At 49.8% G+C, this 20000-nt stretch overlaps 1 protein-coding gene across 1 annotated transcript in view; it reads left to right on the forward strand.

The window, feature by feature from the left end:
* cacna1ab (calcium channel, voltage-dependent, P/Q type, alpha 1A subunit, b) overlaps positions 1-20000 on the forward strand; it is a 137780-nt gene that overhangs the window by 86725 nt on the left and 31055 nt on the right. The window contains exons 37-40 of the mRNA XM_042305507.1: positions 1790-1940; positions 4134-4261; positions 11371-11467; positions 19813-19918. Coding sequence (XP_042161441.1) covers positions 1790-1940; positions 4134-4261; positions 11371-11467; positions 19813-19918 — 482 coding nt within the window. The remainder of the gene's footprint in view (positions 1-1789; positions 1941-4133; positions 4262-11370; positions 11468-19812; positions 19919-20000) is intronic.

The following is a 20000-nucleotide window of genomic DNA, read 5'->3' on the forward strand; positions in this document are numbered from 1 at the left end:
TCCTCTCTCTTATTTAACCTCCTCTTTCCCTCTCTCTTTCTCTCTCTTTCCCTCACCCTCTCTTTTTTCTCCCTCTCTTTCCTTCACCCTCTCTCTTTTTCTCTCTTTCCCTCACCCTCTCTTTTTTCTCTCTGCACCTCTCTTTTTTCTCTTCTTTCCCCACCCTCTCTTTCTTTCTCTCTCTTTCCCTCACCCTCTCTTTATTTCTCTCTCTCTTTCCCTTCACCCTCTCTCTCTTCTCTCTCTCTTTCCCTCACCCTCTCTTTTTACTCTCTCTTTCTCTCTCACCTCTCTTTTCTTTCCCTCACCCTCTCTCTCTTTTCTTTTGGCTTTTTTTGATAGAGGCGATCTTTTTCCCTCACCCTCTCTTTCTTTCTCTCTCTTTCCCTCACCCTCTCTCTCTTTCTTTCTCTCTTTCCCTCACCCTCACTCTATTTCCCACTCTTTTTCCCTTTCTCTTCTTTCTCTTTTTATCCTCACCCTCTCTTTATTTCTCTTCTTTCCCTCACCTCTTTCCTCACCCTCTCTTTCTTTCTCTCTCTTTCCCTCACCCTCTCTCTCTTTCTCTCTCTTTCCCTCACCCTCTCTCTATTTCTCTCTCTTTCCCTCACCCTCTCTTTCTTTCTCTCTCTTTCCCTCACCCTCTCTCTCTCTCTTTCCTTCCTCACCCTCTCTCTCTTTCTCTCTCTTTCCCTCACCCTCTCTTTCTTTCTCTCTCTTTCCCTCACCCTCTCTTTCCCTCACCCTCTCTATTTCTCTCTTTCCCTCACCCTCTTTTTTCTCTCTCTTTCCCTCACCCTCTCTCTTTTTTCTCTCTTTTCCCTTTCACCCTCTCTCTCCCTTTCTCTCTCTTTCCCTCACCCTCTCTCTCTTCTTTCTCTCTCTTTCCCTCACCCTCTCTTTCTCTCTCTTTCCCTCACCCTCTCTTCTCTTTTCTCACCCTCTCTCTTTCCCTCACCCTCTCTTTATTTCTCTCTCTTTCCTCTCTTCTCTCTTTTCCTCTCTTTCCCTCACCCTCTCTTTCTTTCTCTCTCTTTCCCTCACTGACACATTTTTTGTCCTCTTTGTGTGCCCTCTCTCTGTCTCTCTGTGTGTGTCTCTGTCTTTCCCTCACCCTCTCTTTGTTTCTCTCTCTTTCCCTCACCCTCTCTTTATTTCTCTCTCTTTGTCACCCTCTCTTTCATTTCTCTCTCTTTCCCTGTGTCTCTCTGTTTGTCTCTCTTTCCCTCTTTCCCTCACCCTCTCTTTATTTCTCTCTCTTTCCTTCACCCTCTCTCTATTTTTCTCTCTTTCCCTCACCCTCTCTTTCTTTCTCTCTCTTTCCCTCACCCTCTCTCTCTCTCTGTTTTCTATTATTCTCACCCTCTATCTTCTCTCCCACACTGACACACATGTTTTTGTTTGTTTTTGTCCATGTGTGTGCATCCGTATGTGTGTGTGTGTGCGTCCGTTCATGTGTGTGTGTGTGCGTGCGAGTGTGTGTGTGTGTTTGCATCCGTTCATGTGTGTGTGTGTGTGTGTGTTCATGTGTGTGTGTGTGTGTGTGCATCCGTATGTGTGTGTGTGTGTGTGTGTGTGTGTGTGTGTGCAACCGTGTGTGTGTGTGTGTGTGTGTTCATGTGTGTGTGTGTGTGTGTGTGTGTGTGTGTGTGTGTGTGTGTGTGTGTGTGTGTGTGTGTGTGTGTGTGTGTGTGTGTGTGTGTGTGTGTGTGTGTTCATGTGTGTGTGTGTGTGTGTGTGCAACCGTATGTGTGTATGTGTCTGTTCGTGTGTGTGTGTCCTGTACCAGGAGTGCGACAGGTGAGGCGTGGCATGACATCATGCTGTCGTGTCTGGGGGGTAAGAAGTGTGACCCAGACTCAGGGAACACAGAACCAGAGTGTGGCAGCACCTTCGCATACACATACTTCGTCTCCTTCATCTTCTTCTGTTCTTTCCTGGTAAGAGGACTATTCAAACCCTAACCCCTAGCCCCTAACCCCTAGCCCCTAACCCCTAGCCCTTATACCCTAGTCCAGCATTTCTCAAATTCAGGTTGTTGTTTTTTTGTCCCAGCACTACACAGCTGATTGAAATAATCAAAGCTTGATGATGAGTTGGTTACCTGAATCAGCAGTGTAGTGCTGGGGGAAACCATAACGTGGCCCCAGTGGGGGCCCCAGGACCCAGTTTGGGAAACCCTGCCCTAGCCCCTCCCACTAGGATCTTCACATACAGCATTTCATCTTCCTCTGTTCTTTCCTGGTAAGGGGACTAGCCCTAGCCCTTAGACCCTAACTTCTATACCCTAACCCTTAGACCCTATCTCCTAGACCCTAGCCCTTAGACCCTAACTCCTAGACCCTAACCCTTAGACCCTATCTCCTAGACCCTAGCCCTTAGACCCTAACTCCTAGACCCTAACCCTTAGACCCTAACTCCTAGACCCTAGCCCTTAGACCCTAACTTCTATACCCTAGCCCTTAGACCCTATCTCCTAGACCCTAGCCCTTAGACCCTAACTCCTAGACCCTAGCCCTTAGACCCTAACTCCTAGACCCTAGCCCTAGACCCTATCTCCTAGACCCTAGCCCTTAGAGCCTAACTCCTAGACTCTAACCCCTAGACCCTAACCCCTAGACCCTAACCCCTAGACCCTAACCCCTAGACCCTCCCTAACCCTAGACCTAGACCCTATCTCCCTGGACCCTAGCCCTTAGACCCTAACCCTAGACCCTAGCCCCTAGACCCCCTAGACCCCCCTAGACCCTAACCCTTAGACCCTAACCCCTAGACCCCCTAGACCCTAACCCCTAGACCCCCTAACCCTAGACCCCTAGACCCTAACCTAACCCTAGACCCTAACCCCCCTAGACCCCTAACCCCTAGACCCTAACCCCCCTAGACCCTAACCCCTGGACCCTAGACCCCTAACCCCTAGACCCTGGACCCTTAGACCCCCTGGACCCTAACCCCCCTGGACCCTAACCCCCTAGACCCTAACCCTAGACCCTTACCCTAACCCCTAGACCCTAACCCCTAGACCCTAGACCCCTAGACCCTAGACCCTAGACCCTAGACCCTAGACCCTTAGACCCTGGACCCCTGGACCCTAGCCCCTGGACCCTAGCCCCCCTAGACCCCCTAACCCCTAGACCCTAACCCTAGACCCCAACCCCCCTAGACCCTAACCCCTAGACCCTAACCCCTGGACCCCCCTAGACCCTAACCCCTAGACCCTAACCCCTAGACCCTAACCCCTAGACCCTAACCCCTAGACTCTAACCCCTAGACCCTAACCCCTAGACTCTAACCCCTAGACCCTTACTCCCACGTTGTATTGAAAGCTAGCTAGCTGCATCCTATTAAGCCTGTCACCTGGTTTGCTTGGTTAGCTAATAGCCAATGCCATTGCAAGCAAGGTAGGAATGACTTTAAATAGCTAAATGGTTAGCTAGCTAGCAAGCTGCATACATGGCTCTGAGTCTGGCTGGCACTAGCAAGACTATGTTGATTTTAATTGTTGAATTGTTGGGTAGCTAGTTAGTTATCTATCTAGTTGTAGCCGGAGGACTTTCTACAACTTCTAGCTAGCAGCATTATAAAAGCTAGCTGCAGACTGCAGACACATTGGCTACCTAGCAACATGACAGAATTGATCATTTCTGGAGACAGTGTAAACTCAATTTGAGCTAGCCCAGCAAGGCCAGCCCAACAAGGCCAGCCCAGCAAGGCCATCCCAACAAGGCCAGCCCAGCAAGGCCAGCCCAACAAGGCCAGCCCAGCAAGGCCAGCCCAACCCTGGTTAACTTTAAAGTGCCAATGGAAACAAGGCTTCAGTAGTTCTAGAAGAGGATATTCAGACACTCTTGGAGGACAATGGAAGTTGATTTGAAAATGCTTCTTTAATTTTCAATCCAATCTGTTTCAGCCTGTAATAACTGGGTCTGGTTGAATGGATTTGTGCAACTCAGTGAACAGGTATTTTTGGTATCTAATAATTGTTGCTGTGTAGATGCTGAATCTGTTTTTGACTGTGTTTGTTTGTGTGTGTGTGTGTGTGTGTGTGTGTGTGTGTGTGTGTGTGTGTGTGTGTGTGTGTGTGTGTGTGTGTGTGTGTGTGTGTGTGTGTGTGTGTGTGTGTGAATGTGTAGATGCTGAATCTGTTTGTGGCTGTCATCATGGATAACTTTGAGTACCTGACCAGAGACTCATCTATACTGGGTCCTCATCACCTGGACGAGTACGTCAGGATATGGGCCGAGTATGACCCCGCTGCCTGGTGAGTCACACACACACAGATATACACAGGTACACACATATACACGCGCACACACACACATAAACGCACACAGACACACACACACAGTTACACATAAATGCACACAAATACACACAGGTACACACATAAACGCACACAGATACAAACAAGTACACACACACACACACATAAACGCACACAGACACACACACACACATAAACGCACACACACATAAACGCACACACACACACACACACAAACACACACATGAACACACACAGACACAGGTACACACACACAAACACACACACATGAACACACACAGACACAAATACACACAGGTACACACATAAACGCACACAGATACAAACAGACACACACACACACACATAAACACACACAGACACACAGACACAGGTACACATAAACGCACACATATACACACAGGTACACACACACATAAACGCACACAGACACACACACACACACACACACACACACACACACACACACACTGCTGTAGACACTATCACCGATGTACATGTGTATAGACTATTCATGTTTAATCAAATGGACATAATGTTTTGTTCATTTACACTTGACTAATGTACGTACAGATAGGCACATACAGATTTACACTTACGTCAAACTCATATATGGACACAGCATCATACACATGATTAACATTGTTGACTGTACAGTACCACTAGCTAACCCATGCCTTTCTCTCCTAATACACTTTTGCTCTAGCTTCTCATTCTAACCTTAAACCCTTAACTGAAAGCGCAAACCTGACCCCAGTCATGTGACCAGTCATGTGACAGAGGAGACGATTTCAACTGATAATAAACCATAGAGTTAGATAGGGGACTGTAGATGGATTTAACCCATTTTGACATTGCTGTCACAGACACCATAATGGCACAGATACAAGTATGAGTCCTCTATCTAACTCTAGTTAATAAACTGACCATTTACGGACGTGGGAGTTTAGTGATACTGATGATAATGATGATGGAGTTAACAGGGAACAGGTGCTTCTGCACCTGACCAGCCGTCCTGTCTCTCGTCTTTCTTACTCTCCTTTGTCGTTCTCTCTCTTTCTGTTTCCGAAGTGTTGATATTGTGGAGGCCCTTAAATCTATGTACTGTGAACTCAGTGACTACCCGGCCGTAACACTCCCTCAATGTGTGTGTGTGTGTGCCTCTCTCCAAGTGCACTTCCACCAAATGTACCGGTTAACAGAGCCAGAGGGAGGGGGAGAGATGGTAAAAGAAGACAAGGGCAGAGAGAGAGAGAGGAAGAGAGATTGTCTGCATTGTGGTTCTTTGTATCACTCATTGCTGAATGGTTAACGTTTCTATTGGCAACCATTGGCAGTTTATGACAACACCAGGAAAATACACACCCTGTATTTTGATACTGAGAAATGCATTGTCCATTAGAAAGCAATTTTCTCTCTTTTTCTTCAATAAATCTCTGAAAATGTACTGATAGACATACAGCTTTTATGTAGTTGGAGGAAATATGGACAGGGAAGAAAGATGTCTTATCTTATGTATAATATATGTAGGGAAATGTATGTAGATTTATATGTGGATTTATATGTAGAAACATATAAATAGAAGCATATATGTTGAATTAAATGTAGAAAAATATATGTAGAAGTATCTATGTAGATTATATGTGGAATTATATGTACAAAAATATATATCAGAAATGTGGAAAAACACTTGTGTTTGTGAGTGTGTGTGTGTGTGCCATGTGTGCATGCTTGTTAGACTGATTTATACTCTTGTTCTCCTCTGTGCTCTCTCACTCTGTCTATCCTCCCCCTCCCCCTCTCTCACTCTCACTCTGTCTATCCTCCCTCTCCCTCCCTCCCTCTCTCTCTCTCACTCTGTCTATCCTCCTCTCCCCTCCTCCCCCTCTCTCCCTCTCACTCTGTCTATCCTCCCCCTCCCCCTCCCTCTCCCCCTCTCCCTCTCTCTGTCTATCACTCTGTCCCCCTCCCCTCCCCCCTCCCTCTCCCTCCCTCTGTCTATCCTCCCTCTCCCTCCCTCTCTCTCTCTCACTCTGTCTATCCTCCCTCTCCCCCTCTCCTCTCTCACTCTGTCTATCCTCCTCTCCCTCTCCTCTGTCTATCCTCCCCCCCCCTCCCTCCCTCCCTCTCACTCTGTCTATCCTCCCTCTCCTCTCCCCCTCCTCTCTCTCACTCTGTCTATCCTCCCTCTCCCTCCCTCCCTCTCACTCTGTCTATCCTCCTCTCCCCCTCTCCCCCTCCCTCTCTCTCACTCTGTCTATCCTCCCTCTCCCCCTCCTTTCTCTCTCTTTCCTTCACCCTCTGTCTATCCTCCTCTCCCCTCCCTCTCTCTCCCTCTGTCTATCCTCCCCTCCTCCCACTCTCACTCTGTCTATCCTCCCCCTCCCCTCTCTCTCTACTCTGTCTATCCTCCCTCCTCCTCCCTCTTTCTCCACTCTGTCTATCCTCCCTCTCTCCTCCTCTCCCCCTCCCTCTCTCTCACTCTGTCTATCCTCCCTCTCCCTCTCACTCTGTCTATCCTCCCCCTCCCCTCTCTCCCTCTCCTCTGTCTATCCTCCCTCTCCCTCTCCCCCTCCCTCTCTCACTCTGTCTATCCTCCCTCTCCCCCTCCCTCTCTCTCACTCTGTCTATCCTCCCTCTCCCTCCCTCTCTCTCACTCTGTCTATCCTCCCTCTCCCCCCTCTCCCCCTCCCTCTCTCCCTCTGTCTATCCTCCTCTCCCCCTCCCTCTCTCTCACTCTGTCTATCGTCCCTCTCCCCCTCCCTCTCTCTGAAACTGTCTATCCTCCCTCTCCCTCTCTCTCACTCTGTCTATCCTCCCCCTCCTCCCTCCCTCCCTCTCTCTCCACTCTGTCTATCCTCCCTCTCCCCCTCCCTCTCTCTCCATTCTGTCTATCCTCCTGTCCCTCTCTCTCATCTGTCTATCCTCCCCCTCCCCTCTCTCTCTCTCACTCTGTCTATCCTCCCCCTCCCCCTCTCTCTCTCACTCTGTCTATCCTCCCTCTCCCCCTCCCTCTCTCTCCTCTGTCTATCCTCCCCCTCCCTCTCTCTCACTCTGTCTATCCTCCCCCCTCTCTCTCTCTCTCTCACTCTGTCTATCCTCCCCCTCCCTCTCTCTCTCTCACTCTGTCTATCCTCCCTCTCCCCCTCCCTCTCTCATCTCTGTCTATCCTCCCCCTCCCCCTCCCTCTCTCACTCTGTCTATCCTCCCTCTCCCTCTCTCCTCCTCCTCCTCTCACTCTGTCTATCCTCCCTCCCCCTCTCTCCCTCCCTCCCTCTCACTCTGTCTATCCTCCCTCTCCCCCTCCCTCTCACTCTGTCTATCCTCCCCTCCTCTCTCTCTCACTCTGTCTATCCTCCCTCTCCCCTCCCTCCTCTGTCTATCCTCCCCCTCCCCTCCCTCCCTCTCCTCTGTCTATCCTCCCCCTCCTCTCTCTCCACTCTGTCTATCCTCCCCCTCCCTATCCCTCTCATCTGTCTATCCTCCTCCCTCTCTCTCACTCTGTCTATCCTCCCCTCCCTCTCTCTCACTCTGTCTATCCTCCCCTCCCCCCTCTCTCTCACTATGTCTATCCTCCTCTCCCTCCTCCCTCTCCTCAGCTCTGTCTATCCTCCCCTCCCCTATCCCTCTCACTCTGTCTATCCTCCCCTCCCTCTCTCTCACTCTGTCTATCCTCCCCCTCCCCTACCCCTCTCACTCTGTCTATCCTCCCCCTCCCCTATCCCTCTCACTCTGTCCCCTCCTCCCCTATCCCTCTCACTCTGTCTATCCTCCCTCCCCTATCCCTCTCACTCTGTCTATCCTCCCCCTCCCCTCCTCTCTCACTCTGTCTATCCTCCCTCCTCCCTCCCCTCTCTATACTCTGTCTATCCTCCCCTATCCCTCTCACTCTGTCTATCCTCCCCCTCCCTCCCTCTCTCTCACTCTGTCTATCCTCCTCCCAAGCAATCCCTCTAATCTATCCCTCCCCCTCTATCCTCTCACTCTGTCTATCCTCCTCCTCTCTCCCTATCCTCCTCTCTCTCACTCTGTCTATCCTCCCTCCTCTCCTCTCTCTGTCTATCCTCCCTCCTCTCTCTCACTCTGTCTATCCTCCCCTCCTCCCTCACTCTGTCTGTCTATCCTCCCTCCCTCCTCTCTCTCACTCTGTCTATCCTCCTCTCTCCCTCCCTCTCTCACTCTGTCTATCCTCCCCTCCCCCTCTCTCTCACTCTGTCTATCCTCCCTCCCTCTCACTCTGTCTATCCTCCTCTCCCCTCTCCCTCTCACTCTGTCTATCCTCCCTCCCCTCCCTCCCTCTCTCACTCTGTCTATCCTCCCTCTCCCCCTCTCCTCCCTCCCTCTCACTCTGTCTCCCTCCTCCCCTCTCTGTCTATCCTCCCTCCCCCTCTCCCTCCCTCCTCTCACTCTGTCTATCCTCCCTCCCCCTCTCTCCCTCCCTCCCTCTCACTCTGTCTATCCTCCCTCTCCCTCTCCCTCTCTCTGTCTATCCTCCTCCCCTCTCTCCTCCCTCCTCTCACTCTGTCTATCCTCCCCTCCTCTCCTCTGTCTATCCTCCCCCTCCTCCTCTCACTCTGTCTATCCTCCCTCCCTCCCTCTCTCTCTCCCTCCCACTCTCTCTCTCCATCCTCCCTCCCTCCCCCCTCCCCTCTCTCACAGACACCATAATGTCTATCCTCCCTCTCCCCCTCCTTTCACTCTGTCTATCCTCCCTCTCCCCCTCCCTCCCCTCTCTCCTCTCACTCTGTCTATCCTCCCTCTCTCCCCCTCTCCCCTCACTCTGTCTATCCTCCCTCCCCCCTCTCCCTCCCTCTCCTCTGTCTATCCTCCCCTTCCCCTCCTCCCTCTGTCTCCTCCCCTCTCACTCTGTCTATCCTCCTCCCCTCTCCTCCTCCCTCTCACTCTGTCTATCCTCCCTCCTCCCTCCCTCTCCCCCTCTCACTTTCTATCCTCCCTTATCCCTCCCTCTCTCCCTCCCCTCCCCCTCTCCTCCCTCTCCCTCTGTCTATCCTCCTCCTCCCTCTCCCCTCTCTCCCTCTCACTCTGTCTCCTCTCTCCCTTCACTCCTCCCTCTCCTCCCTCTCCTCTGTCTATCCTCCTCCCTTCCCTCTTCTCTCACTCTGTCCCTCCCCTCCCTCCTCTCTCACTCTGTCTATCCTCCCTCCCTCTCCCCTTCTCCACTCTGTCTATCCTCCCTCCTCTCTCTCACTCTGTCTATCCTCCCCCCTCCCTCTCTCTCACCCCTCCCCTCCTCTCTCTCACTCTGTCTATCCTCCCTCTCCCTTCCCTCTCCCCTCTCTCCCTCTCACTCTGTCTATCCTCCCTATCCCCCCTCTCCCTCTCACTCTGTCTATCCTCCCCCTCCCTCTCCCTCTCCTCTGTCTATCCTCCCTCTCCCCTCCCTCTCCCCCTCCTCCTCTCTCACTCTGTCTATCCTCCCTCCCTCTCCCCTCCCTCTCTCACTCTGTCTATACCCTCTCTCCCTCCCTCTCTCTCACTCTGTCTATCCTCCCTCTCCCTCTCCCCCTCTCTCCCTCTCACTCTGTCTATCCTCCTCCCCCTCTCCCCCTCTCTCTCTCCTCTGTCTATCCTCCCTCTCCCTCTCTCCCTCTCTCCTCTCACTCTGTCTATCCTCCCTCTCCCCCTCCCTCTCTCTGTCTATCCTCCCTCTCCCCTCTCTCCCTCTCTCTCTATCCTCCTCCCCCTCTCTCCCTCCCTCCCTCCCTCTCCTCCCTCTCCCCCCCTCTCACTCTGTCTATCCTCCCTCTCCCTCCTCTCATCTGTCTCCTCCTCCCTCTCTCTCCCTCCTCTCACTCTGTCTATCCTCCCTCCCTCTCCTCCTCTCTCTCCCTCCTCCTCTGTCTATCCTCCTCTCACTCCCCTCTCTCCCTCTCTCTCCTCTGTCTATCCTCCCTCTCCCCCTCCCCACTCCCTCCCTCTCACTCTGTCTATCCTCCCTCTCCTCCCTCTCACTCCCCCCCCTCACTCTGTCTATCCTCCCTCTCCCCTCTCTCCCTCTCACTCTGTCTATCCTCCCTCTCCCTCTCCCCTCTCTCCCTCTCACTCTGTCTATCCTCCCTCCCCCTCCCCCTCTCTCTCTCTCACTCTGTCTATCCTCCCTCTCCCTCTCCCCTCTCTCCCCTCTCACTCTGTCTATCCTCCCTCTCCCCCTCCCCCTCCTCCCTCTCACTCTGTCTATCCTCCCTCTCCTCTCCCCCTCTCTCCTCTCTCCCTCTCCCTCTATCCTCCCTCTCCTATCCTCCTCCCCTCTCTCTCCCTCTCACTCTGTCTATCCTCCCTCTCCCTCCCTCCCTCACTTCTCTCTCCCTCTCCCCTCTCCCCCCTCTCTCCCTCTCACTCTGTCTATCCTCCCTCTCCCCCTCTCTCCCTCTCACTCTGTCTATCCTCCCTCTCCCTCTCCCCCTCTCCTCTCACTCTGTCTATCCTCCCCCTCCCCTCTCTCCTCTCACTCTGTCTATCCTCCCCTCTCTCTCCCTCTCTCACTCTGTCTATCCTCCCTCTCCCTCTCTCCCTCTCTCCCTCTCACTCTGTCTATCCTCCCTCTCCCTCCCTCTCCACTCTGTCTATCCTCCCTCCCTCTCCTCTCCTCTGTCTATCCTCCCCTCCTCCCCCTCCCTCCACTCTGTCTATCCTCCCTCCCTCTCCCCTCTCTCCCTCTCACTCTGTCTATCCTCCCTCCCCCTCTCTCCCTCTCACTCTGTCTATCCTCCCTCTCCCCCTCTCTCTCCCTCTCACTCTGTCTATCCTCCCCCTCCCCTCTCTCCCCTCTCACTCTGTCTATCCTCCCTCTCCCTCTCCCCCTCTCTCCCTCTCACTCTGTCTATCCTCCCTCTCCCCTCTCTCCCTCTCACTCTGTCTATCCTCCCTCCCCCCCCTCCTCTCCCTCTCACTCTGTCTATCCTCCCTCTCCCTCCCTCTCCTCTCTCTCTCTGTCTATCCTCCCTCTCCCCCTCTCTCCCTCTCTCCCTCCCTCTCACTCTGTCTATCCTCCCTCTCCCCCTCCCTCTCACTCTCTCTCTCTGTGTATCCCTTCCTCCTCTAACCTCCCTGTATTCTTCTTGCAGCGGGCGCATACATTATAAGGATATGTACAGTTTATTGAGAGTAATCTCCCCTCCTCTGGGCTTGGGCAAGAAATGCCCTCATAGGGTGGCCTGCAAGGTTTGGACCCAACTATAACACAACGTTTACGCAACCTGCTCGTTCTGTCTCTCACTCAGAGACTTGGGAATGAATGTTACGCTCTATCTCTCTCTTTTTCTCATTTTTGTTTATCACTTCTTCTTCATGGTCATCTCTTATTAGATTTTGGTTTGGTTTGGTTTGTAGTCACCCATAGTCACCATCTTGCTTTGGTTTTCTTATTAATATTGGTATGCATTCTTGATTATGATAGAGGAGAATGTTTGGTACAATGCAGAACACACCACACCTGTTTTAGTAGCAACTGTCTGAAGCATGATGTTGTAGGCGTGCACTGCACTTGCTATCTGTACTGTACTCACTAAACGAACAAACGATTCACTACTACAAACGATTCACTATTACAAACGATTCACTACTACAAACGATTCACTACTTGCACATTTTTCAATGAGTCAATCCAGGTTGTTGGGGTCTATTGCATTTCAATTCACTCTGTTCAGGAAGTAAACTTAAAATTCCAGTTCCATGCGTTTCAGTGAGAAAAATGACTTCCTAAATTGACTGAATTGAAATAGAATTGACCCTAACCCCGGAGTCAATACTTTATCAACGACACAAGAAAATGGAACCATTGTGTTTTCTTGGTTTGTGCCTGCTGTCTATCTAACCATTACCATGGTCAGACCATGGTACAACAGGGTTCTAGCATCGTGCATTGTTCTAGAATGGGGGGTTCGGATGGTGGGATGGGGAGGGTTTGGGGGAAGGGTTGCAAAATTCCGGGACCTTTCCCAAATTTCTCAGGTTTTCCAGCAATCCTGGTTCTCTGCTGATTCCGGGAATCTTCCAAACAGAATTTCTGGAAAACCTGTGAATTTAGGGAAAGGTCCCAGAACTGTACAACCCTAGTTGGGGGGTAAAAGGAACTGCATTGACATGACTTACCATCTGTGACATCACCACCCCAGCAGCGGTGCTTGTCCTTGCCTGCTAGAAGCCCTACTGCACGTTCTATATGAGAGGAGACACAAACACCCCCTTTTACCTCCTCGCATAGAACGCTGTGTTATTATAGCTACTTATACTAAAACTACACCACCCCCACACCCTCTCTCCTCCTCCCTCTCTCCCCCTCTTCTCCCCCGAGATAGCCAACCAGAGCTGAGTCTCTGTCTTTCTTAACCTCCCCTCTCTCTCCCCTCTCGTAACCTCTTCTGACCAAACAATAACCTCTGTGTATTTGTTTCCCCCTTTCTTTGTTGTTCCTTTCTCCTCTCGTCTCCCCCCTCTCCTCCACCCCCATGCACCTCTTGTTCGTGTGTCAACCCAAACTCCCTACCCCCCACCCCCTCATCGGTTTTTCATTTCTTGGTTGTCCGTCCACGTTTGTCGTTGTTGGTGTGTGTGTGTGTACGTGTGTGTGTGTGTGTGTGTGTGTGTGTGTGTGTGTGTGTGTGTGTGTGTGTGTGTGTGTGTGTGTGTGTGTGTGTGTGTGTGTACGTGTGGGCCTACTACCACTACTACAGCGGCCGAATCACTTACAATGACATGTATCAGATGCTCAGGCACATGTGTCCACCGTTAGGCCTGGGGAAGAGGTGCCCTGCCCGGGTCGCCTACAAGGTAGACTCCCCCCCTCCCTCCCTCCCTCCCTTTCCCTCCTCCCCCCACCCACCCACCTCCATCGCCCCTCCAAACTCCTAAAACTCAGCGCTGTCATTATTGTCTGTTAGTGGTGGTGTGATGGTGAGCACTGTTTTTATTATCAGTCGGAACTGGGGCTGGAGGGATGAACGGAGGGAGGGATGAACGGAGGGAGGGAGGGATGGAGGGAGGGATGGTCGTGAAGTAGAATGATAGGGAAATGATAGTTAGTCCCAGAGACCCTTCAGATACGCTGAGCCACAGGAGCAAGGGAACGGAGGAAGCCTTGTCTGCCCTTCTGCCCCCTGCACAGACCTATACACACTCCCTACACACACATTTCTCTGCTTCTGCCCACATTTGGGATTGTCGTCTTCCAAGTAGAACCAATGTAAAAGCACCACAGCCTTCTGTGAGCCAATTATCCACGATCTCAGGTCGGTCATACTCTATTGGGTCGCTGATATGACCAATTTACTTGGTTTGGGCATCAAAAGGCACGTTTTTTTGTTAAAAACTGAGAATGATTTAAATAAGCCCTCGCAGTATGAGTGGTTTTACATTTATTAACATATTAATGGGTATCTATCGGTGGTTTTGGAGAGCCGGTAGGCACACTGGCATGGATTGGCCTGAATATTACTTAGGGCGCTCTCACACACACACACACACACACACACACATGAACAGACAAAAGGATGCGGGTACAGAAGGACGGGGAAGGGTGTGTGTCTTCAGTCCTCTGAGTCTCTCATTCCTGTGGATGGCACCATAGCTACACACACACTCTCACACACACGTAGCTACACACACTCTCACACACAGTAATTCAGACAGGGTCTTCACTTCTTGACTACACACACATATACTGTATACCGTACTTCAATCTTCAGCCCTTAGCTGGGAGGGGATGATGACACACAGACATTTGTGGCCACATTATTTGACAGGAAGTTGTTATTTGTTGGTTTTAATGACAGTGAATCTACAGTATTTGGGCATTGTGTTCACTCCCATTACAATTGACAAATAGATAGACAGTCTTTATCAGTCTCTCCGTATTGTGTCTTTTCTCCCGATCTTTTCCCTTTCTTTCCTTTGAGAAGACCTGAGCTTTCTCCACCCATCCTGTTTTACTGTCTATGCAGTTCTGAACTGTTTGTCTTCATATCTTTCCCCTCCGTCTCTCCGTCTCTCTCTGTCTCTCTCTCTCCCTCTCTCTCTCTCTGTCTCTCCCTCTCTCTCTCTCTCTCTCTCTCTCTCTCTGTATCACTCTTTCCCCTCTCTCTCTCTCTCTCTCTATCACTCTCTTTCCCCTCTCTCTCTCTCTCTCTCTCTATCTCTCTCTTTCCCCTCCGTCTCTCCGTCTCTCTCTCTCCCTCTCTCTCTCTCTCTCTCTTTCTCTCTCTCTCTCTCTCTCTTTCTCTCTCTATCTCTCTCCGTCTCTCTCTGTCTCTCTCTGTCTCTCTCTCTCTCTCTCTCTCTCTCTCTATCTCTCTATATGTATCACTCTCTTATCCTCTCTCTCTTCTCCTCTCTCTCTCTCTCTGTATCTCTCTCTCTCTCTCTCTCTCTCTCTCTATGTATCACTCTCTTCCCTCTCTCTCTGTCCCTCTCTCTGTCTCTCTCTCTCTCTCTCTCTCTCCCTCTCTCTCCTCACTCTCTCTCTCTCTCTCTCTATCTTTCCCTCTCTCTCTTCCTCTCTATCTCTTCTCTCTCTCTTTCTCTCTCCCTCTCTCTCTCTCCCTCTCTCTCTCTCTGTGTATCACTATCTCTCCCTCTCTCTCTCTCCCTCTCTCTCTCTCTCTCTCTCTCTCTCTCTCTCTGTGTCACTATCTTTCCCTATCTCTCCTCTCTCTCTCTCTATCTGTATCATTCCCTCCCCTCTCTCTCTTTCCTCTCCCTCTCTCTCTCTCTCTCACTATCACTATCTCTCCCTCTCTCTCTCTCCCTCTCTCTCTCCCTCTCTCTCTCTCTGTGTATCACTATCTTCCCTCTCTCTCCTCTCTCTCTCTCTCTCTCTCTATCTATCTCATTCCCTCCCCTCTCTCTCTCTTTCACTCTCTCCCTCTCTCTCTCTATCTCTTCTCTCTCTCTCTCTCTCTGTGTATCACTATCCCTCTCCCTCTCCCTCTCTCTCTCTCTCTCTCTCTCTCTCTGTGTATCACTATCTCTCTCTCTCTCTCTCTGTGTATCACTCTCTCCCTCTCTCTCTCTCTCTCTCTCTCTCTCTCTCTCTGTGTATCACTATCTTTCCCTCTCTCTCTCTCTCTCTCTCTCTCAATTCAATTCAATTCAATTCAAGGGCTTTATTGGCATGGGAAACATGTGTTAACATTGCCAAAGCAAGTGAGGTAGACAACATACAAAGTGAATATATAAAGTGAAAAACAACAAAAATTAACAGTAAACATTACACATACAGAAGTTTCAAAACAGTAAAGACATTACAAATGTCATATTATATATATATATAGAGTGTTTTGACAATGTACAAATGGTAAAGTACACAAGATAAAATAAATAAGCATAAATATGGGTGTATTTACAATGGTGTTTGTTCTTCACTGGTTGCCCTTTTCTCGTGGCAACAGGTCACAAATCTTGCTGCTGTGATGGCACACTGTGGAATTTCACCCAGTAGATATTGGAGTTTTTCAAACTCTCTCTCTCTCTCTCTCTGTATCACTCTCTTTCCCCTCTCTCTCTCTCTATCTGTATCATTCCCTCCCCCTCTCTCTCTTTTTCTCTCTCTCCCCTCTCTCTCTTTCTCTCTCTCTCCTCTTACCCTAATTTGCATTCCGTCCACTTGTCTGTCAGCTTCAACTACGCCAACATTATCCAATGTTCCACTCTGTTACATACACTCTCTCCCTCTGTCCCTCTATCCTACTGTTTGTCTATTCTACTGTCTGTCTCTGTCCCTCTATCCTACTGTCTGTCTCTGTCCCTCTATCCTACTGTCTGTCTCTGTCCCTCTATCCTACTGTCTATCTCTGTCCCTCTATCCTACTGTCTGTCTCTATCCTACTGTTTGTCTCTATTCTACTGTCTGTCTCTGTCCCTCTCTCCTACGGTCTATCTCTGTCCCTCTATCCTACTGTCTGTCTCTGTCCCTCTATCCTACTGTCTATCTCTGTCCCTCTATCCTACTGTCTGTCTCTGTCCCTCTATCCTACTGTCTGTCTCTGTCCCTCTATCCTACTGTCTGTCTCTGTCCCTCTATCCTACTGTCTGTCTCTGTCCCTCTATCCTACTGTCTATCTCTGTCCCTCTATCCTACTGTCTGTCTCTGTCCCTCTATCCTACTGTCTATCTCTGTCCCTCTATCCTACTGTCTGTCTCTGTCCCTCTATCCTACTGTCTATCTCTATTCTACAGTCTGTCTCTGTCCCTCTCTCCTACTGTCTATCTCTATTCTACTGTCTGTCTCTGTCCCTCTCTCCTACGGTCTATCTCTGTCCCTCTATCCTACTGTCTGTCTCTGTCCCTCTATCCTACTGTCTGTCTCTGTCCCTCTATCCTACTGTCCTCTGTCCCTCTATCCTACTGTCTGTCTCTGTCCCTCTATCCTACTGTCTGTCTCTGTCCCCTCTGTCATCCTCTATCCTGTCTGTCTCTGTCCCTCTATCCTACTGTCTATCTCTGTCCCTCTATCCTACTGTCTGTCTGTCTCTGTCCTCTGTCCTACTGTCTATCTCTGTCCTACTGTCTGTCTCTGTCCTCCTACTGTCTGTCTCTATCCTACTGTCTGTCTCTGTCCTCTATCCTACTGTCTATCTCTGTCCCTCTATCCTACTGTCTGTCTCTGTCCCTCTATCCTACTGTCTGTCTCTGTCCCTCTATCCTACTGTCTATCTCTGTCCCTCTATCCTACTGTCTATCTCTGTCCCTCTATCCTACTGTCTATCTCTGTCCCTCTATCCTACTGTCTGTCTCTGTCCCTCTGAATATCCTACTGTCTATCTCTATTCTACTGTCTGTCTCTGTCCCTCTGTCCTACTATCTGTCTCTGTCCCTCTCTCCTACTGTCTGTCTCTATTCTACTGTCTGTCTCTGTCCCTCTATCCTACTGTCTATCTCTGTCTCTCTATCCTACTGTCTGTCTCTATCCTACTGTCTGTCTCTGACCCTCTATCCTACTGTCTGTCTCTATCCTACTGTCTATCTCAGTCCCTCTGTCTCTGGCCTACTGTTTGTCTCTCTCCTACTGTCTGTCTCTGTCCCTCTATCCTACTGTCTGTCTCTGTCCTCTCTGTCCTCTCTTCTCCCTGCTCCTTCTCTCCACTCTATCCAGGGTTGTGTCCCAAATGGAACCCTATTCCATATACAGTGCACTACTTTCAACTAGAGCGCTATGGGCCCTGGTCAAAAGTAGTGCACTACATTGGGAATAGGGTGCTATTTGGGACACGGTGCCATTTGGGACGCAGCCCAGCAATTCCCTATTGCATACAATATGTCACTCATGGAAATCCCTAGTGTTCATGGATAACAACGATGATAGATGCTGTGATGGCTTATGTGGGTTATATTCTAGCTTGTCGTTGTTTTAGTACACTAATCCTGAGAGGAGACGTACGTTAAAGGCCCTAACCCCTACACCACTTTCTCCCACCTGGGACTGGTCAATCCAAGAGTAGTATTTGACCTCTTTCTTACGCTTGACCTTTCTAACCTTTGTTATGGTAGTGAACTTTCCAGGAAGGCCTGCTTTGTTTGGGAAATGGCCATTGACTGGCCACTTTTGGTGATAGATTGAGATGGTTTCAGTCCTCGTCTTATTCTCTTGTCTTGTTATACTCTCTCTCTCTCTCTCTCTCTCTCTCTCTCTTTCTCTCTCTCTCTCTCTCCCTCTCAATATCCTCTCTTTCTTTCTCCCCTTGAATCACGTATCGTCTTGATTTCTTGTTTTTCCTTTTTCAATGTCGTCACAATCTCGCTCCCTCTTCCTCTCCCTCTTCCTCTCCCTCTTCCTTCCGTTTTTTTTATCTGTAGCTCCATCTCATTATAGAAGCCTTCTGGTTCTAACGCCACTAACCTCTACTACTCCGTCTCCCCTATACACAGTAGCCCGACATCTGGTTGGTCGAAAACAAATCATTCTTCTTTTTATTCTTTTCTTCTCTCTGGGAATGTTATTAATAAACATCTTTAACTGACCCCTTCTAGATAACGCAACCGTTTAGCATGGAGAGAGATCTGATCTGCCAATCCGGACCTTTGCACCATGTCTAAAAGACTAACACTAAGGACTCTTCAAGTAGCCTGCGTAGCTCTGTAGGAAACCATAGAGAGAAAATGAAGCAAATCAAAGGGACCAATATGTAGATATCCCCATGAATCCATCACAGCTAATATGATGATGCTCTCTGTGCGCGGCTGCACGGCTGCTTGTCCTGGGGAGGGGGGGAGGGGGTGGTAGGGGCATGCTGCTTGTGGAGGTATGTTGAATGTCGGGGATCTGGGGGGGGGGTTGGGAAAAGCATGCGTCCGTCGCATTCTCTGTTGCATGGCTTGTTGCTATGGACACCTGGAGGCTATGGATGTTGGCTGCGACGACTGTTGCCACACACGCTTTCGGGCATGACACACACACACACACACACACACTAACATCGTGTCACACGTGCTTGCCCGTCCTACGTGAGTACCCAATGCTCATGTTCAGAGGTCAAACCAATCGATGACCGACTAATAGATGTGAAAAAACAACCCTGGGTTGTTTTTTTTAAAATCTAGCAGTTCATCCATTGGTTTGACCTGTTTAGAAATAAATAAATCAAAAACATGTAGCGAACCTCCATACAGGTAGGGGGAGCTCTATAGCAGATGCCTTGATAAAACCCACTAGTCTCCTGATTAAGAGTAATACAACTACACTAGTGATACTACTGTTTGCTATGTCTTGCAGTCTATTCCAGTATATTCTCTTGATATACTGTGTGTTAGTGGGAGGGTACAGGGGGTTGTATGTGTACATGTGTGTACATTTGTGTGTAATAAGATGCGTGAATGCGTACCGTTGCATTCACACATTATTAGGGAACATGGGCATAGGTTGGGTCAGTTGGTCGTCGGCCATTGCGGTGCCGCGTGGCTCTTGGCTCTCGCAGTCGCTCATTCTGTAGCAGACGGCCCATTGGATAAATGTGTAGTTGTTTGAGTATCACTTGCCAATCAGGAGACAATCAGGAAGTACTTTTCCACTGTTTCCTTTGGAAAAGGCAGTTTCACAGTTTGGAAATCATACTGTGGTTACTACATATGACAAAGTCCTTTAGCACACACAGACACAACATAGACCTACAAGGGACCTCTGACAATCAAGATACTGCAAGTGTGGTCGGGTTCAATTCCATTTAGATTCAGTCACTTCGGGAGATGAATTGAAATCGACTTTTTTTTTCTATGAGGATTTCTTTCAATTCATGAATTGGATTTCAATTCCCTCTATGAACTGTGAGGTGAAACTGAATTGCACCAAATTTCTGTGTCTTCAGAATCAGACAGACAGAGTCGAACATAATCCTGGCTAAATAAACAAGTAGATAAGATTACAGACACGGAAACCTAACCTTTTTAGGCTGTTGCCCTATCGAGCTCCCTCAATCCTTGGCCCCTCCCTTTTCCCCTTACCTGGAGGTTCAGACCACACCCCCTACCACGGACACACTCTCTTTTCTCAACCTCTCCACCTGATTGGCTCTCCACAGAGGCTGCTGCGCATGGACTTGCCGGTTGCCGAGGACAACTCAGTGCATTTCAACTCCACCCTCATGGCTCTGATTCGGACAGCGCTCGATATCAAGATTGCCAAGGGTACGACCTTCTCTCCTCCTCCTTTTCTGTCTCTCTTTATCTACTAAACCTTTTCAGCTGTACTTTTTCACTATTTTTGCCA

The sequence above is a fragment of the Oncorhynchus tshawytscha genome, linkage group LG02 (assembly GCF_018296145.1).
Source record: "Oncorhynchus tshawytscha isolate Ot180627B linkage group LG02, Otsh_v2.0, whole genome shotgun sequence".
In the NCBI taxonomy this organism is placed as follows: Eukaryota; Metazoa; Chordata; class Actinopteri; order Salmoniformes; family Salmonidae; genus Oncorhynchus; species Oncorhynchus tshawytscha.